This window comes from Euleptes europaea, chromosome 7 (genome assembly GCF_029931775.1).
Source record: "Euleptes europaea isolate rEulEur1 chromosome 7, rEulEur1.hap1, whole genome shotgun sequence".
Lineage (NCBI taxonomy): Eukaryota > Metazoa > Chordata > Lepidosauria > Squamata > Sphaerodactylidae > Euleptes > Euleptes europaea.
This window is the reverse complement of record NC_079318.1, coordinates 75,672,297-75,688,377: the sequence shown is the minus strand read 5'-3', so window position 1 is coordinate 75,688,377 and position 16,081 is coordinate 75,672,297. Positions and strand designations below refer to the sequence as shown.

Below are 16,081 nucleotides of genomic sequence, written 5' to 3'. Positions count from 1 at the left end.
GGTCCATCAAGTCCAGCAGTCTGTTCACCCAGTGGCCCAAGCAGGTGTGTCTAGGAAGCCCACAAATAAGACGACTGCAGCAGCACCATCCTGCCTGTGTTCCACAGCACCTAATATAATGGGCACGCTCCTCTGATTCTGGAGAGAATTGGTATGCATCATGACTAGTATCCATTTTGACTAGTAGCCATGAATACCCCTCTCCTCCATGAACATGTCCACTCCCCTCTTAAAGCCTTCCAAACAGAGTATTGTTGTATTCCAAACAGTAGTTATGTTCCTGCAGTTCACGGAAGAGGGTGAAGATGTAAATCTAAATAAATACTTCCCACCATCTAACTAGACTTGATTAATCGTCTTACATCCAATACATTTGCCAGATATGCAGCTGCTGACTTGGGCCTTTTAACAAACGTAATCCTGGAAGTTAATTCGTTCTCAGAGTAACACGCTGCATTACGTTACTGTGACTGTGACTGCAATGCAGCGTTTCGGTTGTGAGTAAATGGACCCCTGGATGCAAGCAGGAAATATGATTATTCACACAAACGCTTTGTGTCTTTTAAAGCTCCATCGTGTTTCTCCTCCTAAAGTGCTTCTCTTAGGACTTCCAAGTGTTGTGATTAGTCTCAAATCAAATTAAGGTACCTTTTTGCCTCGAGCTTGCCGGTATGCGTTTCGCGACGATGCACAGTATATTAGTCATCAGCGGAAGGTGGCATTGCATCATTCATTCATCGGAAAACCAAAAAGAGTCTAGAGTCTGCCTATGTAATGTTGGATGGGATGGGGATGATGGTAAAAAATGTGCTCTGGATCTTGTGGTGGGCAGGCAGGCACACGCAGAGCTGGGGGAGTGTTTGTATGGAGTGTAGGAGTACACCCCTGTCAAAAACATTTCGGCTAGCTCTAGATTTTCCATAACTAAAAATCTAAACGTTCTGTTCCTAAAACTCAGCAGCAGGTTCCTTTTAAGAAAGCAAAAGAAGTAGTTTCTGCAGTGCAGTTCTATAGAAACCTGGATTTGGAGAGCATTTGAACTCACTAGTCTGACCTGGATGGCCTAGCTAGCCCGATCTCATCAGATCTTGGAAGCTAAGCAGGGTTGGCCCAGGTTAGTGTCTCAGTGGGAGAACACCAAGGAAGTCCAGGGTTGCTACGCAGAGGCAGGCAATGGCAAACCACCTCTGTTACTCTCTTGCCTTGAAAACTCTATGGGGTCACTATAAGTGGGCTGCAACTTGGTAGCACTTTCCACCACCACAGTCCAACGAAGTCTATAGCTGGTGACATATAGAAAGTGCTTTGGGATTCAGGGAAGCCCCATTATAACTATTGCATTTCTCTGTCACACCGCATCCAGAATCTGGAGGCAGACTGCAAATTATAACCCATTTTTCCAGTTTAGCTCAGAGCAGTTTACAGTAATTATCAAAATACATTTTGTTAAACAGCAGCTGAAAGAAGTAGCAGCAATCTGTTTGTTTCCCCACTCCTCCACATGAAGCCTGCTGGGTGACCTTGGGCTAGTCACAGTTCTCTCAGAACTTTCTCAGCCCCACCTACATTACAAGGTGGCTGTTGTGGGGAGGGGGAGGGAAGGCAATTGTAAGCCGCTTTGAGATTCCTTACAGTAGAGAAAACTGGGGTATAAAAACCAGCTCTTCTATTTCATTAAACAACACACAGCCCATTCTAGAACCATCATGTTCTGTGCCCATTGACTACACGTGGAGTAAGGCATCCAATATGCAGAAGTCATCAAAGTGGATTGCTGTTATGAGGCCCGGGCAGATGTGGTGGCCACTGGCCACATGGAGGAAAATTACTTTTATTCCAGCAAACCAGAAGTGATGTCACAGTTGGTTGTGCAAATTGGAAGTGACATCCCAGGAGCAGAGTATTATCAAAATCCAGCAACCATCCAGGATCAGCCTGGGGTGAGGACATTCCTGACGGGAGGCAGCACAGGCCTCAGAGGAAACATCAAGTTGCTACAGGCTAGCAGTGGCCCAAGAACATCGTCAGCCTCAACAGCTGAGGCAATGGACGTAACAGGGCAAGGTGTAACTCCAAAGCGAGGGGAAGGCTTGTTAAAAGGGGCCTCTGTGTTCAGGGGAGCCCCATTAGGCCCCTCTTGGAACTGGAGCAACAGCCACCACCAGGCAAAAGACAGAGAAACATAACGAAAGGCGTAGCCAGTAATGAGGTGAGTCTCACAGGTGACCCATGGGATTTACGGCACCTTGAGACCAGCAGCTGAAGACTGTGGCCTCTAAAGCCCCCAAAGTTGTTACGTCCCAACGTTGGCCAGCATCCGGCAGGAGCAAGTGTTTTTTGGCTTTGACCAGAAAACAAAGGATCTCCTCAGGCCCCAGTCTCAGGGCATTCAACCTAACATGAAATGGGCTGTCAGGCTAGAAAAAGGGTGTAGTTTGTTGGGGACATACTTCCTGTCTCATATAGTCAGGATGAAAAATAGCTTTGTGCTACCATTCCTACCAGTACGTCAACGACTCTGTTGGCCTGGTGCTTATTTCCACGTGAGAGTTGCTGGTGAGGGGCAACTCGTCAAAAAGATGAGAATTCCTGTTCTTCACAGCTATTAAATGACAAAATAACAGTGTTTACAATTTGCAATGGCCAGCGTGGTGTACTGGTTAAGAGCGGCAGACTCTAATCTGGAGAGCCAGGTTTGTTTCCCCACCCCTCCACATGAAGCCTGCTGGGTCACAGTTCTTTCTGAACTCTCTCAGCCCCACCTACTGTTGCCGCTTTGAGATTCCTTAGAGAAAAGCAGGGTATAAAAACCAACTCTTCTTCAAATCTTCGTTTGATGAACTGCCAGCAAACTCTTAGTGTTTACAGGATGAATAGAAGGCAGACTTTAGAGATCTGTGTTTTGCAGACAGTTTTGAATGCACTATTATCACAAGCCTGATTTTGCCAATGTATGCTGTGAACAAACCTTGCCAGCCCCTACTTTCTTGCCAGTCAGATCTTGTTTTGTGTCTGGGCTCTGGATTGATTTGGACCGTGACTTGAGCTTGGTTGAATTGCAATTTCACTTCTTCCCGCAGGTACTCAGAGCGTAGCCTTACAAAGTGCATTGGAATCACTATAGAGACCAGGCCAGACTATTGCCTGAAACGACACCTTAGTGACATGCTGTCGTATGGGTGCACGAGGCTGGAGATTGGAGTGCAGAGTGTCTATGAGGACGTGGCCAGAGATACTAACAGGTAATGCCTTGTATGATGGAAGTGGAGTGGCAGTAGCTTTTAAAGGGAGGCTAGACACATTTGTTGGAGGATAGACAATAGCTTATTAGCCATGATGGCTGGATGGAACCTCCATGTTCAGAGGTGGTATACCTCTGAATTTCAGGTGCTGGGGTAAACAACTGGGGAAGGCAATTTGTTTGATGCTTCACACGTTCCTTAAAAACGTTGAATCAAGCTCCAGTTGGTTGTGATGTCAAAAGTAGGAACCTGGGCAAATTGGAGTTTGTAGCTACAAACTTGAGTTCGACTGTGGTTTAAGAAGCCTGGTTACTGAGGAGGAAACAAATTCTGATCCCCCCCCCAGGAGTTTGTATTTGGATATCACAGCAAATTAGAGCTTGATGCAAGGATTCCCTAGCCAGGAAACCTTCTGTCATGCTCTGCATGTGAGAGGAGTTGGAATGGGAACATATGAGCATAAGAACAAGCTGCATTCATGCTCATCATGGGCAAACTTAAGTTTGCTATGATGTCAGAATGCAGCTTTTGGTTCTATAGCTATAGGGTTTAGGGGAACGCATAACCTGGTCATTCAGTTTGTCCTTGTTATTTTGGATTGCATAACCCAAATGTTCCGCCTTCTCCTCCTTTAGTTGCTGTTGGAACCAGGAGGAGAGAATTGAATTCTGTTTCAGTTTTATAGCTGTAAAAAGGAAACTCGATAGCCCCTTTGTATGCTGACAAGTTCTGGAATGAAATGGATGCAAGCCTTATGTTTTTACACATGCAGCTTCAAATATTGTGTTTCTAAGCTTCAGATATTTTAATTTGCCACCTTCCTAGGAGGCTATTGAAACAGCTGTGTATGCAAATGTACTTGGTGTCACCAGCTCTCGTGCGTGTGTTCTGCCTGGAGACTGGAGAGTTAAGCCCTGCAGCAGCCAGGCATATGGCTTATAATATGGCATTGTAGTCCATTAACGTTGTTGTTGTCATAATAATAATATTCATTCATAGCCCACCTTTCTCAATGAAACTCAACGTGAAAAGCAATTCAATCAGACAGCCAAGACCTCCAATAAACAATGTGGTAGGGCTAGGATTGCAGAACTGGAAACAATAGAAGTGAAAAACTGATCCTCCATGAGAGTGATCCAACAAATGTGGGGATTTCAACCCAAATCTCTCCAGTCCAACAATCACGTTGTTCTGTTATACTGGCTCTCACATGTATTAAAATGACAATCTGTGGCCCACTTAATGACTATGTTGGGTATTGTTAAATTTATATTCTTCTGCTGAGTCATAATTCTAATGAGGACAAGCTCAGGAAAGGATGTGGGAGGCTCATCACTTCTGTTCCTCGTGCTGCGTTGAGTACTGTTGGATTTGTGACTGTCTACTGAGTCAGAATTTCAGGGATGCCATGCTCTAAAGTGTTCCTGGGTATAGCTCAGCACCATTGGTTCCCCCAGAATGCTGTGGGATATAACTTCCCCACCAATTGTGGTTACTGGATTAATTAAGTGTTGCAGGAACCAGGGTTTCTTGGCATGCTTTGCAAGCGGAAGATCTTAGGTTCAGTCCCAGGCATCTCGAGCTAAAAGCAGTAGGTTTGAGAATGGTGTAAATCATAATGCTAAAATTAAAGGCATGTAAGCTTGTTGTTCTGCACAGTCTCCCAAATTCCTGGGCTAGAACTTCCAGCAGACCAGTATTGAGCCAATTTGTTCAGCAAGCCATGAAGGATTGATTTGGCATTCCTCAGTAGCCCCAGTCCTACACAGGATGGACTTTGAGTTGCGTTGTTGAAACTCAGGTGATCTTGTTCACCCTTTCCAAGAGCAAGAATGAAACAGTGTTTTTGATCATGTGGAAGTGCTTCCTTCTGGATGATAACCTGGTGATTGGTAGAGGAGAATAGTCCTTGTCAGAACAGTCCAAAGGGCAGCTGTCAATAAAATTCAAGGAGCGTTGTCTGTTCCAGCAAGGGGTTCCCGGCTCATAACCAGAGAACTGGGTACCCTTTTCTATAAGAGCTACCTTGCTGGCTCAGTCATAGAGGGAACATAAAGAGATTCTGCGCATAGAAGTTCTTTCCCTAGGACCGTGTTGGCGAACCTATGGCACGTGTGCCAAGTCCGGCACGCCGAGTCCTCTTGTGGGCACTCGCGGGGGCCTGCAGGCAGCGCGGAGCCCTTCAAAGCCGCCTCCCCTTCCCTGGACTCTGGGTGGCGGGGGCTTTGAAGGGCTCCGCACTCCCCCCTTCCCTGGACTCCCCGCGGGGCCCCCCCTTGCCAAGCTGGGAGGAAACCTCAGTATTCAGGTTAAATTGCTGTGTTGGCACTTTGCAATAAATAAGTGGGTTTTGGGTTGCAGTTTGGGCACTCGCTCTCTAAAAGGTTCGCCATCACTGCCCTAGGAGAAAGGAGGAGTCTGAGATGTTCTTTTTCTTTTACCAATAAGCAAAGGTTCCAACAAGTGAGTGCAGATGCTGGAAATTGAACTTGGGACCTTCCGCATGCAAAACAGGTGTTTTACCGCTAAGCTATGGCCCATTCCACAGTAGAGGGCTAGATAAACATTGACCATTATAAAACAGCTCCTGTATCCCAGAAGCTTCTGTGGTGAGTACTGAGGCGTTTTAAGGCTCGCACATATTTTAAAACTACATTTTCATCCCCCCGCAGGGGCCATACAGTGAAGGCTGTGTGTGAATCATTTCACTTGGCTAAAGATGCTGGATTCAAAGTGGTGGCGCATATGATGCCAGATTTGCCCAACATGGGGCTTGAGAGAGACATCAACCAGTTTGTGGTAAGTATGAACCAAACTTCGACTGGAACTTCTTTTTGGTTTTTGCATCCTTGGTTCTCTCAGTGGGAGTAATGAGGCAATCTAGGCTGTGTCTGGAAAAGGAATTCAGTTCAGAGTTGAGGTGATAGGTGCGAGAGGGCAATGAAAGACTTGGTCTCATCTTTGTGACCAAGTTTTTTGTCAGGAACTTGTGGCCTTGAGCAGGGTCGGAGCAATTAGACGGGTGAAGAGCCTTTGCAGAGCTGGTGAAGCTGTGGCCAAATAAGCCATGAAAAGCAGAATGCAGGGGACCTGAAAGAGAACGAGAGGTGAAGTGGGGTTACGATTTTGAAGTCGGGTCAGGGGGGTGCAGTGGGATAGAAGCTGAAAAATCATTGAGAGAGAGACAAAATTAAAATTTGGTCATCCAATAAAGATGATTTGGTAGTAGGCTCAGGCAGATGGAAATTCCACTTCAAAAATGCCTAATGAATGAAAGGAACTCTTTAGCTATGATAGCCACTTTTTGGACCCATTCATGGCAGGTATGTTTACCAAAGGCTGATAGCAGGAATGGATCTTCCATGCTGAGAGTGAATGTACGTTAAATTCTCAATTGCCGGGGGGCAGGAATGGGATCGCCATTGCAATTCTCTATTAGGGAGTTGCCAGAATAATATAACGTCCGGTCTTTGCTGTCTAATTATTGCATTTGCACTTTATGTGTATGGACTCTTAAAGAACTGAGCAACTGTGCCTAATATTAACTCATTTTGTAACTCCTTTGCGTCTTCACATTGGGTCTCTTCTAGACCATTTGTAAACTATTATTGTGTTGTTTTGCTCAACTTTGGTTGTGTTAATTAGAACCACTTCTGAATATAAATTTTTCTAATAGCAATTGCATTGTTGTTACCTCAAGTGTGTAATTTTGCTGGTGCTTTTATTTTGAATTGCCAGAATAATATAACTGGCTGCTGTTCAAAACAAAATGGTGGGCTGAGGGCTGCTCCAGCAAGGTGTCCGTATGCAGGCCATACAAGAATGAAGAGATCCCAGTTTGTAGGCCACCAGGATTCAACAGGAAATAAAGACGGATAGGTTCTGTTGCTTTCCTGATCTTCTAGGACCATTGAGAATCTTCTGTTTCCGGGTGGGCTGGTACTTGACAGTGTAAGATTGGTGAAAATCAACAAGCTATTTTTAGGCCAGGCTGATAATCAATCCTCTGATAATGGAACAGACTGCTCAGATGCTCACCATGTTATGTAAAGCTTCATTTGGTTTATCATATCGTTTGGAGATAATGAGAGTCTAAATATAGAGCTCCTGGATAATCTCTTCTCAAATAGATCAATAGCCGAGTGAGTGATTTCACTGCTTTACGAGCTCTTTGAAGGATGAGGCATCGGGAATGTTTTATTGTTCCTTTGAGTTGCATTTAGCATAGCGAAGGTACTTTTATTCACTCACGTCTAAAGTTATGGGGTTTCAGTTGTAGTGGTGACTGTCAAGACCTAACTTGCCCACTTACCTTAGGGTTCTTAGAGTCTTGCAGCCTCTCAGGTTTCCCCTTCTGAAAGGACATACAGACAGACAGACATCAACTTGTCAATAACTGATGGACGTTTGTTTAACAAAAGGAGCTCCAGTAACTGATCCATAACCTAGTCCATTTCCTATTCCATGAATCTTTTATTTGCTTTATGTAATTTATAGCCCACCTTTCTCATTGACACTTAAAGTGGATTACAAAATATTTTTTAAAATTTGATCAGGCAGCATAAGACCTCCAGTGAACAGGGAGGTGGGACTAGGTTTACAGAATTGGAAAGCAGTGCACACACACACACAAAAAACTGTCTAAGGTATGACATACCATAATGCAGTCTCTTGATCATCCTGCCAAGGAAGGCAAATTAGAGTCCAGGAGATAATTGGCCACATCATTCTTTTCTGTCAATGGTTTTATAAGTAGCGGAGAGATGAGTATTTTAACGAGCAAGAAAGGTGCCCTGAGTCAGCGGTAGATTTATAATGGACATCAGGGACTCATTGATGTAATCATTACATGATTTCATTAGCCAGGACAGATAAGGATCCAGAGTACAAGTGGTGACCTCCACAGATCGCAGGATCCTGTTGGCATACATCACAGTAACTGGATCAAAATGATCCATAAACTGACCAGATGGTGTACTAGTGTTCAAGTGTCTCAGCTATATTACAACCAGCTTGCACATTAAAACACGCTTGAGAGATTTTTTTCAGTAAAAAAAACTGGCAAAAGCATCATAGCTAATCATCACTTTTGGGGAATTTAAAGACTCAGGCTTTAGAGCCAATAAGTGCCAAAATACTTTAAACAAGCAAACTAGGCATGAACTAGCTGGTGCAATGGTAGCAGTGAAGTAGGATTTCTTTGCTGCTATCACCACTTCCTCATACGTCTTCTAGTGAGCTCTGTAGCCCACTCTGGTTTATTTGGGTTTTTCCCCGATGCTATTCTAGACATCTACCAGCCCTCTTCAAGTCCCCAAGCTCATAGTAAACCAAAGCGGTGCTGTTCATGGGTTCCAGGTATACCATCAGTGGGCGAGTGTGTGAGGGTCAGAAGCTTTATGATAGTGCATTGTCTACCACATCACCTCATCCATATAGAACCATAGAGCTGGAAGAGGCCACACAGGCCATCTAGTCCAACCCCCTGCACAATGTAGGATCAGTCTAGAGCATCCCTGACAAATGTTCGTCCAGTCGCTGCTTGAAGACTGCCAGAGAGGGGGAGCTCACCACCTCCCTAGGCAGCTGATTCCACTGCTGAACTACTGTAGGATAAGTTGTTTTACCCTCAAAGGATTTTCTAAAAGTGAGTGAAACGCAACTTTGTGTGATGCAACCTTGAGTGTGTTCTGTTTAAAACTGTTGAACACACTCATGAGCACATGAAGCTGGCTTCTGCTGAATCAGATCCTTGGACCATCAAAGTCGGTATTGTCTACTCAGACCAGCAGCGGCTCTCCAGGGTCTCAGGTAGATGTCTTTCACATCACCTACTTGCTTAGTCCCTTTAACTGGAGATGCCGTGGATTGAACCTGGGACCTTCTGCATGCCAAGCAGATGCTCTTCCACTGAGCCACGGCCCTTCCCCTCTTATATTAGATCAAGCATAAGCAAAAGGACGGTTTGTTCTGGATAACCCAAAAAAACAGCCAAATAGGGGAATCCCAAGCGCATATTTCCCGGTTTTAGTTCTTATCGTAATTCTGATTTGGCAGCATGTATGATTCATGACTCCTGCCTTCCTGTTTTGTTCCCCCTCCCCGCAGGTCACCTCATTTTTCTTGTGTGCTGACAACACACAAGTTGTCTTATATTGCCTAATGCAGTGTTGAGGTGATGGCTCTGTTAGAAACCTCATTAATCCTACTGAGCACTTGATTTATGCCATCTATTAATCTGATCGTTTTATAAACTCCCCCGCTGGATTTGAGGCTCTGGCAGCCGGGATGGTTTTAGCTCCCTGGCTTAGGCAACTTTAGTCGTGCATAGCTGCAAACGCATGCATTAAGCAGCACTGTTAGGGCATACATGTGCTTTGGCAATTTTTGTTCATTCTCACACTTGATATTGTTCTGCTGGTAATGCCAATCCTATATTGATTACACCCTCCCTCTCCCGAAAGGGTTAAGCATGCTTATTTATTATTTGTTTGAAGAGAAGAGAGAGAAGAGTTGTTTTTTTATATGCCAACTTTCTCTACCACTTAAGGCAGAATCAAACTGGCTTACAGTCACCTTCCCCTCCCCACAACAGACACCCTGTGAGGTAGGTGGGGCTGAGAGAGTGTGACTAGCCCAAGGTCACCCAGCTGGCTTCATGTGGAGGAGTGGGGAAACAAATCCGGTTCACCAGTTTAGCCTCTGCCACTCATGTGGAGGAATGGGGAGTCAAACCCGGTTCTCCAGATCAGACTCCACCGCTCCAAACCACCGCTGTTAACCACTACAACATGCTGTCAGAGACCTTGTAATGGCAAGGTGTGCCTGAATTTCCCATACTGGATGTAGAATAGCCAGCCACGCTTGCGCTGTGAAGCGCAAGTAGCAGAATTCTCAGGGGGCTCGCTTTGAGTCCTGGGCGTGCTGTTCCTCCTGAAGACTTTAAAAAAATATATTGCTCTCGACCTCCCTTCACTTGAAAGGCTGCTATTCTTTGCAGACCAGTATTGGTGAGTCTGTGCCAAAAGCTTCTTGTGCCTTTCCCTGAAGCACATTAGCAAAGACAGGACCCCAAGGAGTTCACCGATCACTCCTTCAGGCATACTTTCGAGGGCTTTGTGCCGAGCTCTCTAAACACTAGAAATAATCACTTTAAATTGCAAGCAAATTGCAGTCAGATGAACTGTGGACAACTTAATGGCTGCTTAAAAAAAAAAAAACTCTCCTTCTTAATAATAAACAAGAACCTTGACAGTAAGCCGCTAAATATTTTTACAGTATGTTATCGTAACTATCAGAGCTCATATTTGGTTTTGGATACTGTCATGTTGGCTGGGATGAGAATGCCGGGCACTATGAACATGTGACTTTGGCTGTGCTACCGCCCTGGATGCTTCTTTTAAAATTACAAAGCCCGTTATGACTAAGATGTATTTCTTTCCCCATCATTAGACCTCGGCAAACAATATTTTTTTGGGGAAAGTGTGTGTCTCTTCTGTGGAACAGACTGATCTGCTGACTGTTCCAGGCATCTTATCTCTCTTGAGCTTAGAGGAAAGGCGAGGTATAAATAGTTTAATACATTTTGTCACACACTCTCAGTTTTGTTGGCTGTCCCATTGTACTATACAGTGACATCAAATAGTGTTTGTGTGCGTGCTCTTTATGTTACACAGTTTTTCTGTAGTGGAAAGGCTTTCCACTTATTACGCTGCCCAAACAAACACCATAATGCCACCATGAAAGATGATTTTATTTATTTGCTTACTTCATTTATAGTTCACCTTTGCTCCATAGGAATTGTGAACAAAATTAGAGAATGTTGCGCTAAAAACACAGTTAAGTATAGACCAGGGGTCCCCAACCTTTTTGAGCCTGTGGGCACATATGGAATTCTGACACAGGATGGTGGGCGCAACCACAAAACGGCTGCCACAGGAGGTGGAGCCAGCTGCAAAATAATTGCCACAGCTTAACATCAGTAAACACAATTTAGATCCTTGTGCTATGGTGGCAGCTGCTGCCAAGGCAACATTTTCAAAAAAAATCTGCACAGCCATTCAGAATCCTTGCTGGACAAAAGGCGTACCTGGCCCCACCCCACTTCCTAAAAACACTTGGCAGGCACTAGAAAATGTGTCAGTGGGTGCCATGGCGCCCATAGACAGTGACAAGTTACATGTCAGGACTGGAAAATAGTACAACAAAATACATACAACAGTGTAATACAGATGGATAACAAAGTTAGAAGTCAGTACAGTAAACGCTGCAATGATAAACTGTAGGAAAACAATTTTTTTCTTGTTTAACCTCTTGCTATCCAGCACCAAACAGAAGAACACTTTTATGTACATGATACGGACTGTGAAGTACAGCCTTATCATTGTGTGAACAGTTTTCATTGTATATGTAACTGAGGGGAAAGACTGCTTATGAATCACAAATTGATGAATGCACAGGGCAGTTTGGAGGACTGACTGGTAAACCTTTGCCATCCTCACCATTCTGCTTATGGATTGATGGTTGCTATAACATCTCTGACATTTCAAGCTTCTTAAATGGCTGCAATAGGAATGTCAGCTGTATTGATTAAATGGTGTCTGCCTTCAACCCAACTGCAGACAGCCAGTCTACCACACTCCCAGATAATGGTTAACCTAAGCCTAGAACAGGGAGCAAAGGCAACATGTGTAGCCTGATCTCATCAGATCTCAGAAGCTAAGCAGGGTCGATACTTGGAAAGAAGACCACCGAGGAAGACTCTGCAGAAGAAGGCAATGGCAACCCACCTCTGCTTCTCACTTGCCTTGAAAGCCCCCTGCTGGGTTCACCATAAGTCAGCTGCAGCACTTTACACAATGCAAGCCTGGAACTTGGTGCTCTCAGGCCTACCTTCTTCCTCCTTACTCATTTGTTAAGAATTCTTGCCATGTGATACTGGAGAGAGGAAGCAGAGGCCACAAACTGATGCTGGTGTTGCACAAGTAGGTATTCTGATTTGATGATCCAATTTGGAGGTCTTCCTAGGAATCTTAGATATCGGGGACTGTAGAGTACCTTAGTCTGAAAGAAGTTCCTACCTTCCTAGAATTTAAGCAGCTTTTCTGTTGGAGGAAGAGCTGTTTAAGTTGAAGGAAGCCTCCTTAGGCTGGAGAATGTTTCACTTCTTAGTGGAGTGATAGAATATAGACCAATGGAATTCTCTTTAGAAAAAATTTTTTACCTGTAATAATGTGCAATTATTTTTTTAATAAAAATTCAAAGGTGCATATAATATGAGAGCCTTGTCTACTGAGATATGGGAGGCCTAAATTCAAATCCTTGCTCAACCCTGAAGTTCAGTAGGTGTCCTTAGGACTGTGGCTGTCTCACAGCCTAACCTATCAGGGTTGTTGAGAGGATAAAATGAGAAAGGAAAGAACCATATATGATGCAGTGAGCTCCTCTGGGGCAGGGGGAAGGAGAATGGGGCCAAATGGATTACATTTCCTATTAAAGCCTCTTAAAATATTAAGGCATAATAAGGAGATTGTTATAGATTAAAAGGCTTTCCCTAAAAGTGTGTTCAACACAGTGAACTAACGTATGGAATTCATTGCCACGTAATATAGATTAGTCACTAGTTTATATGGCTGTAAAAGTAAAAAAAATTAGTGGAGGAGAACAAGTCTATCAGTGGTTATTGGTCGTGGTTTTGAAATGTAACCAGCAGGTTTAGAGGGAGTATACCACTAAATGCAATTTTGGAAGAGCAAAACTGTGAAATGCTGTTGCTTTCTATCACTTTTATTCCGCCTCTCTCCAAGCAGCTCAGGATAGCATACATGGATCTCTGTCTTCCATTTTACTCTCACAACAAACTTGTGAAGCTGTGATTGGTCAAGGTCACCTAGTGAGAGCCAAATTAGATGTGACAGTAGCTGTTACCGCACTAGGTATTCCCAGCGATGTATTAAGAGTTTGAAAATGTTATAAAAAATACTGTTCGCACTTTCTATGTATTCCCACCGATGTATTAAGAGTTTGAAACTGTTATAAAAAATACTGTTCGCACTTTGTTTGGCTCCTTTAGCTGTGAAGACGTCTTCCAACCATTTTTTAGCCGTGGTATCCAAAAACCCTTTTAAAGCGATTTTTTTAATAACATTTCCAAACTCTTGATACATCGCTGGGAATACCTAGTGCAGTAACAGCCAATGTCTCCCAATCCACCTCTGGGACACCTCCGCCATTTTAGGGATGAAATTGCCTCTGTTTACTCTCTGGTCCTGATTGGGACTGTGGAATGGAGGGAGGATGGGCTCCTCCTCAGCATTTTGGCTCTTGAAAATGGTGTGTGAGCTTGAGGGAACAGACTCCCCTCCTGCAATGTGGTCCCGATCATGATCGGACCACGAACACATTTATAAACAGGGAATTTCATCCCCAAAGTGGCAGAGGCCTTCCTGTGGTGGACATGGGGGTTCTGTCACATCTAGTTTTGCTCTGAGCTGCATGGCTGCGTGGGGATTTGAAGTGGTAGCTCCCCAGTCTTAGGGCCAAACTAGATGAGACAGAATCCTGAGTTCAACCTGGAAACCTGCTGCCATTTTACCAAGTGTGTTCCCATTGGGGAAGTCCTTTCAGCAGTGTTGCGGGGGCCTGGTTCTGGTTGGGACCACTGCTGTGCGGGAGGAAGGGCTCCTGCCCCCCCCCCACTCTTATCCAACCTGAAATAGCACCAGGGTGACATTGGGGCAAATAATACCCCCCCCAGTACTGTTTTGGGTTGAAAAAATGCTGTGGGGGGAAGACACTGCCATGGTCCTAACCAGAATTGGGCTTCCCCAGTGGGAACTAATTCTAGAAAACAACGCATCCCCAGGGCTAATTCAAGATGCTGTCTCATCTAGTTTGGCCCTCAGTGCCACTGTATGTACATAATAATTGTCAAAACTCCTCTTTCTCCAGTACCTGTCTCTGTTTCCTTCCTCTTTGTGTGTTTGCTTTTTAGATTGTAAACCTGAGGATAGGCAATAGGGCCTTGTTGATATCAACTGCTTGAGAGAAGATCACTGGGAGAGCTGGTTAGAAATATAACAAACCTGGCAACCCACTGTAAGAAACGGAAGACTATACTGAGTGAATTCTCAAACTTGAGCCTGTCAGCACTTTTGGCATTTTGTGAGAGGCTAGTGTGTACCCCACAAAATGGCAGCCGTGAGGGGCAATTGCAAAATGTTGGGAAGGCCCAGGCTACGTATCGTTCTGTAATGAGTACAGCTATTTCTAAATGGATGCTTCCTGAAGACCCAAATATCTCCTGAGGTGTTCTGAATGCCCAAAAATGTTCTACATCAGTGATCCCCAAAATGATGCTTCTTCTCCCAAACACCTCTTCCCCAAAGTAAAGAACCACTCCTGACTTTTCTCTACTTCAAATACCAAGGCACCCATAGGCATCATTTTGGGGATCACTGATGTAGAACATTTTCGGGCACTTAAAACTTTTCGCATAAGCTTTAAGGAACTGGCAGTAATGTAAAAGAATTCTTACACCCCTCCCCCCTTTTTTGTCTTAAACTCCAGCAAGGTTAGAGCAAATTTTATTGGCACCGGGCAGGAAGTTCCACAGTACTGGAACAGCTTTGCTCATAGCCCTGCCTGGAGAAACGTTCTCAGAGAGGAAATACAGACTGGGGCCTTTCCTGTAGATCTGAAGGGGCCAGCAGACGTATATGGGCAGAGATTCAAGGAATCTGGACCACGGCTGGTGGAGGTTTAGCATCCTCGAACATGGGGGTGTTTTGGAGAAAGGTGACATTTCTGACTTCACCCCCTAAAACTGGGTATGCTTTGTTTCCAAACACCTTTTCAGGGTCCTTCCACAGGAGAGATCATCACACAACTATAAGCGGCCTATACTCCTTTGTACCTGAAGCTTGGTAGCATTTTGTGACTATGCCTTGTGTATGAGTAAGCCTCTGGAAGATGATTATTGCTTTCTTTCACAATTCATTTCCCAACATTTGAAAGATTTCTTCCGCTAATCTCCAGGTTATTTTATCGCATAGTCATGATCGCTGAGAAAGAGAATGAGCTGCTTTGTAGGTCTCCTTAAATGGGGGGGGGGGCATAGCATTAGAAGAAAAAGAAGAATCCTAATCTACAGCAGTCTTGAATGCCAAAGCCCCCAAAGGCAAGTGACAGAATTTATTACATTTGTATGTATAAACAGCCCTGTGGATGTTTTGCACCCTGTGGATTTGGAGCCAAATCAGCAAAAGCAGCCGTGGCTTTGAAGTGTTACTCTTGGGCACTGTTGTTCATTATCCTGCCAGGAATGCGAGAGCAGATAAGGAAGGTTGTTGCACAGTTTTAAATCGTTGACGATTTCAAACTCCTGGATCGGGAGCGCAAAATTAATTTGCTGCCTGTTGCAGATAACCTATAAAATCCACTATATTCGAGTATTTTTCTAGGCAGATCCTTTATTGATTAGGGCTGAATCCTGCTTTCTCCCCCCACCCCTGGCTATTTTCTGATGCAGAAATATTTTATTGGTTCCTTTACACTGTTTTGCCTTGCACTGGCTTTGTTTGCCATCAGGCTGTTCCGTAGTGTATTGACACGATCCCCTTCACTGTGGTGTTCCTGATCGGCTGGTATCACTAGTCCTGGGGGACGGAGGAAGACATTTGGGGTTTATTTTATTTCGGTTTTATCTAGAAATGTTTTTAACTATTATTATAAGCTGCCTTGAACCCTGAGGAAAGGTGGGGTGTATGTGTTTGAATAAATAAATAAAACAGTTCTCTTTACCCAGGCTTTTAACGCAGAGGATCCATCTCTTTTTAGCT

The 16,081-nt window shown here is 44.3% G+C and overlaps 1 protein-coding gene across 1 annotated transcript in view; it reads left to right on the top strand.

Annotated features, from left to right (window-relative positions):
• ELP3 (elongator acetyltransferase complex subunit 3) overlaps positions 1 to 16,081 on the top strand; it is a 93,309-nt gene that overhangs the window by 32,014 nt on the left and 45,214 nt on the right. The window contains exons 8-9 of the mRNA XM_056852807.1: positions 3,081 to 3,242; positions 5,915 to 6,041. Of these exons, the coding sequence (XP_056708785.1) occupies positions 3,081 to 3,242; positions 5,915 to 6,041 (289 nt within the window). The remainder of the gene's footprint in view (positions 1 to 3,080; positions 3,243 to 5,914; positions 6,042 to 16,081) is intronic.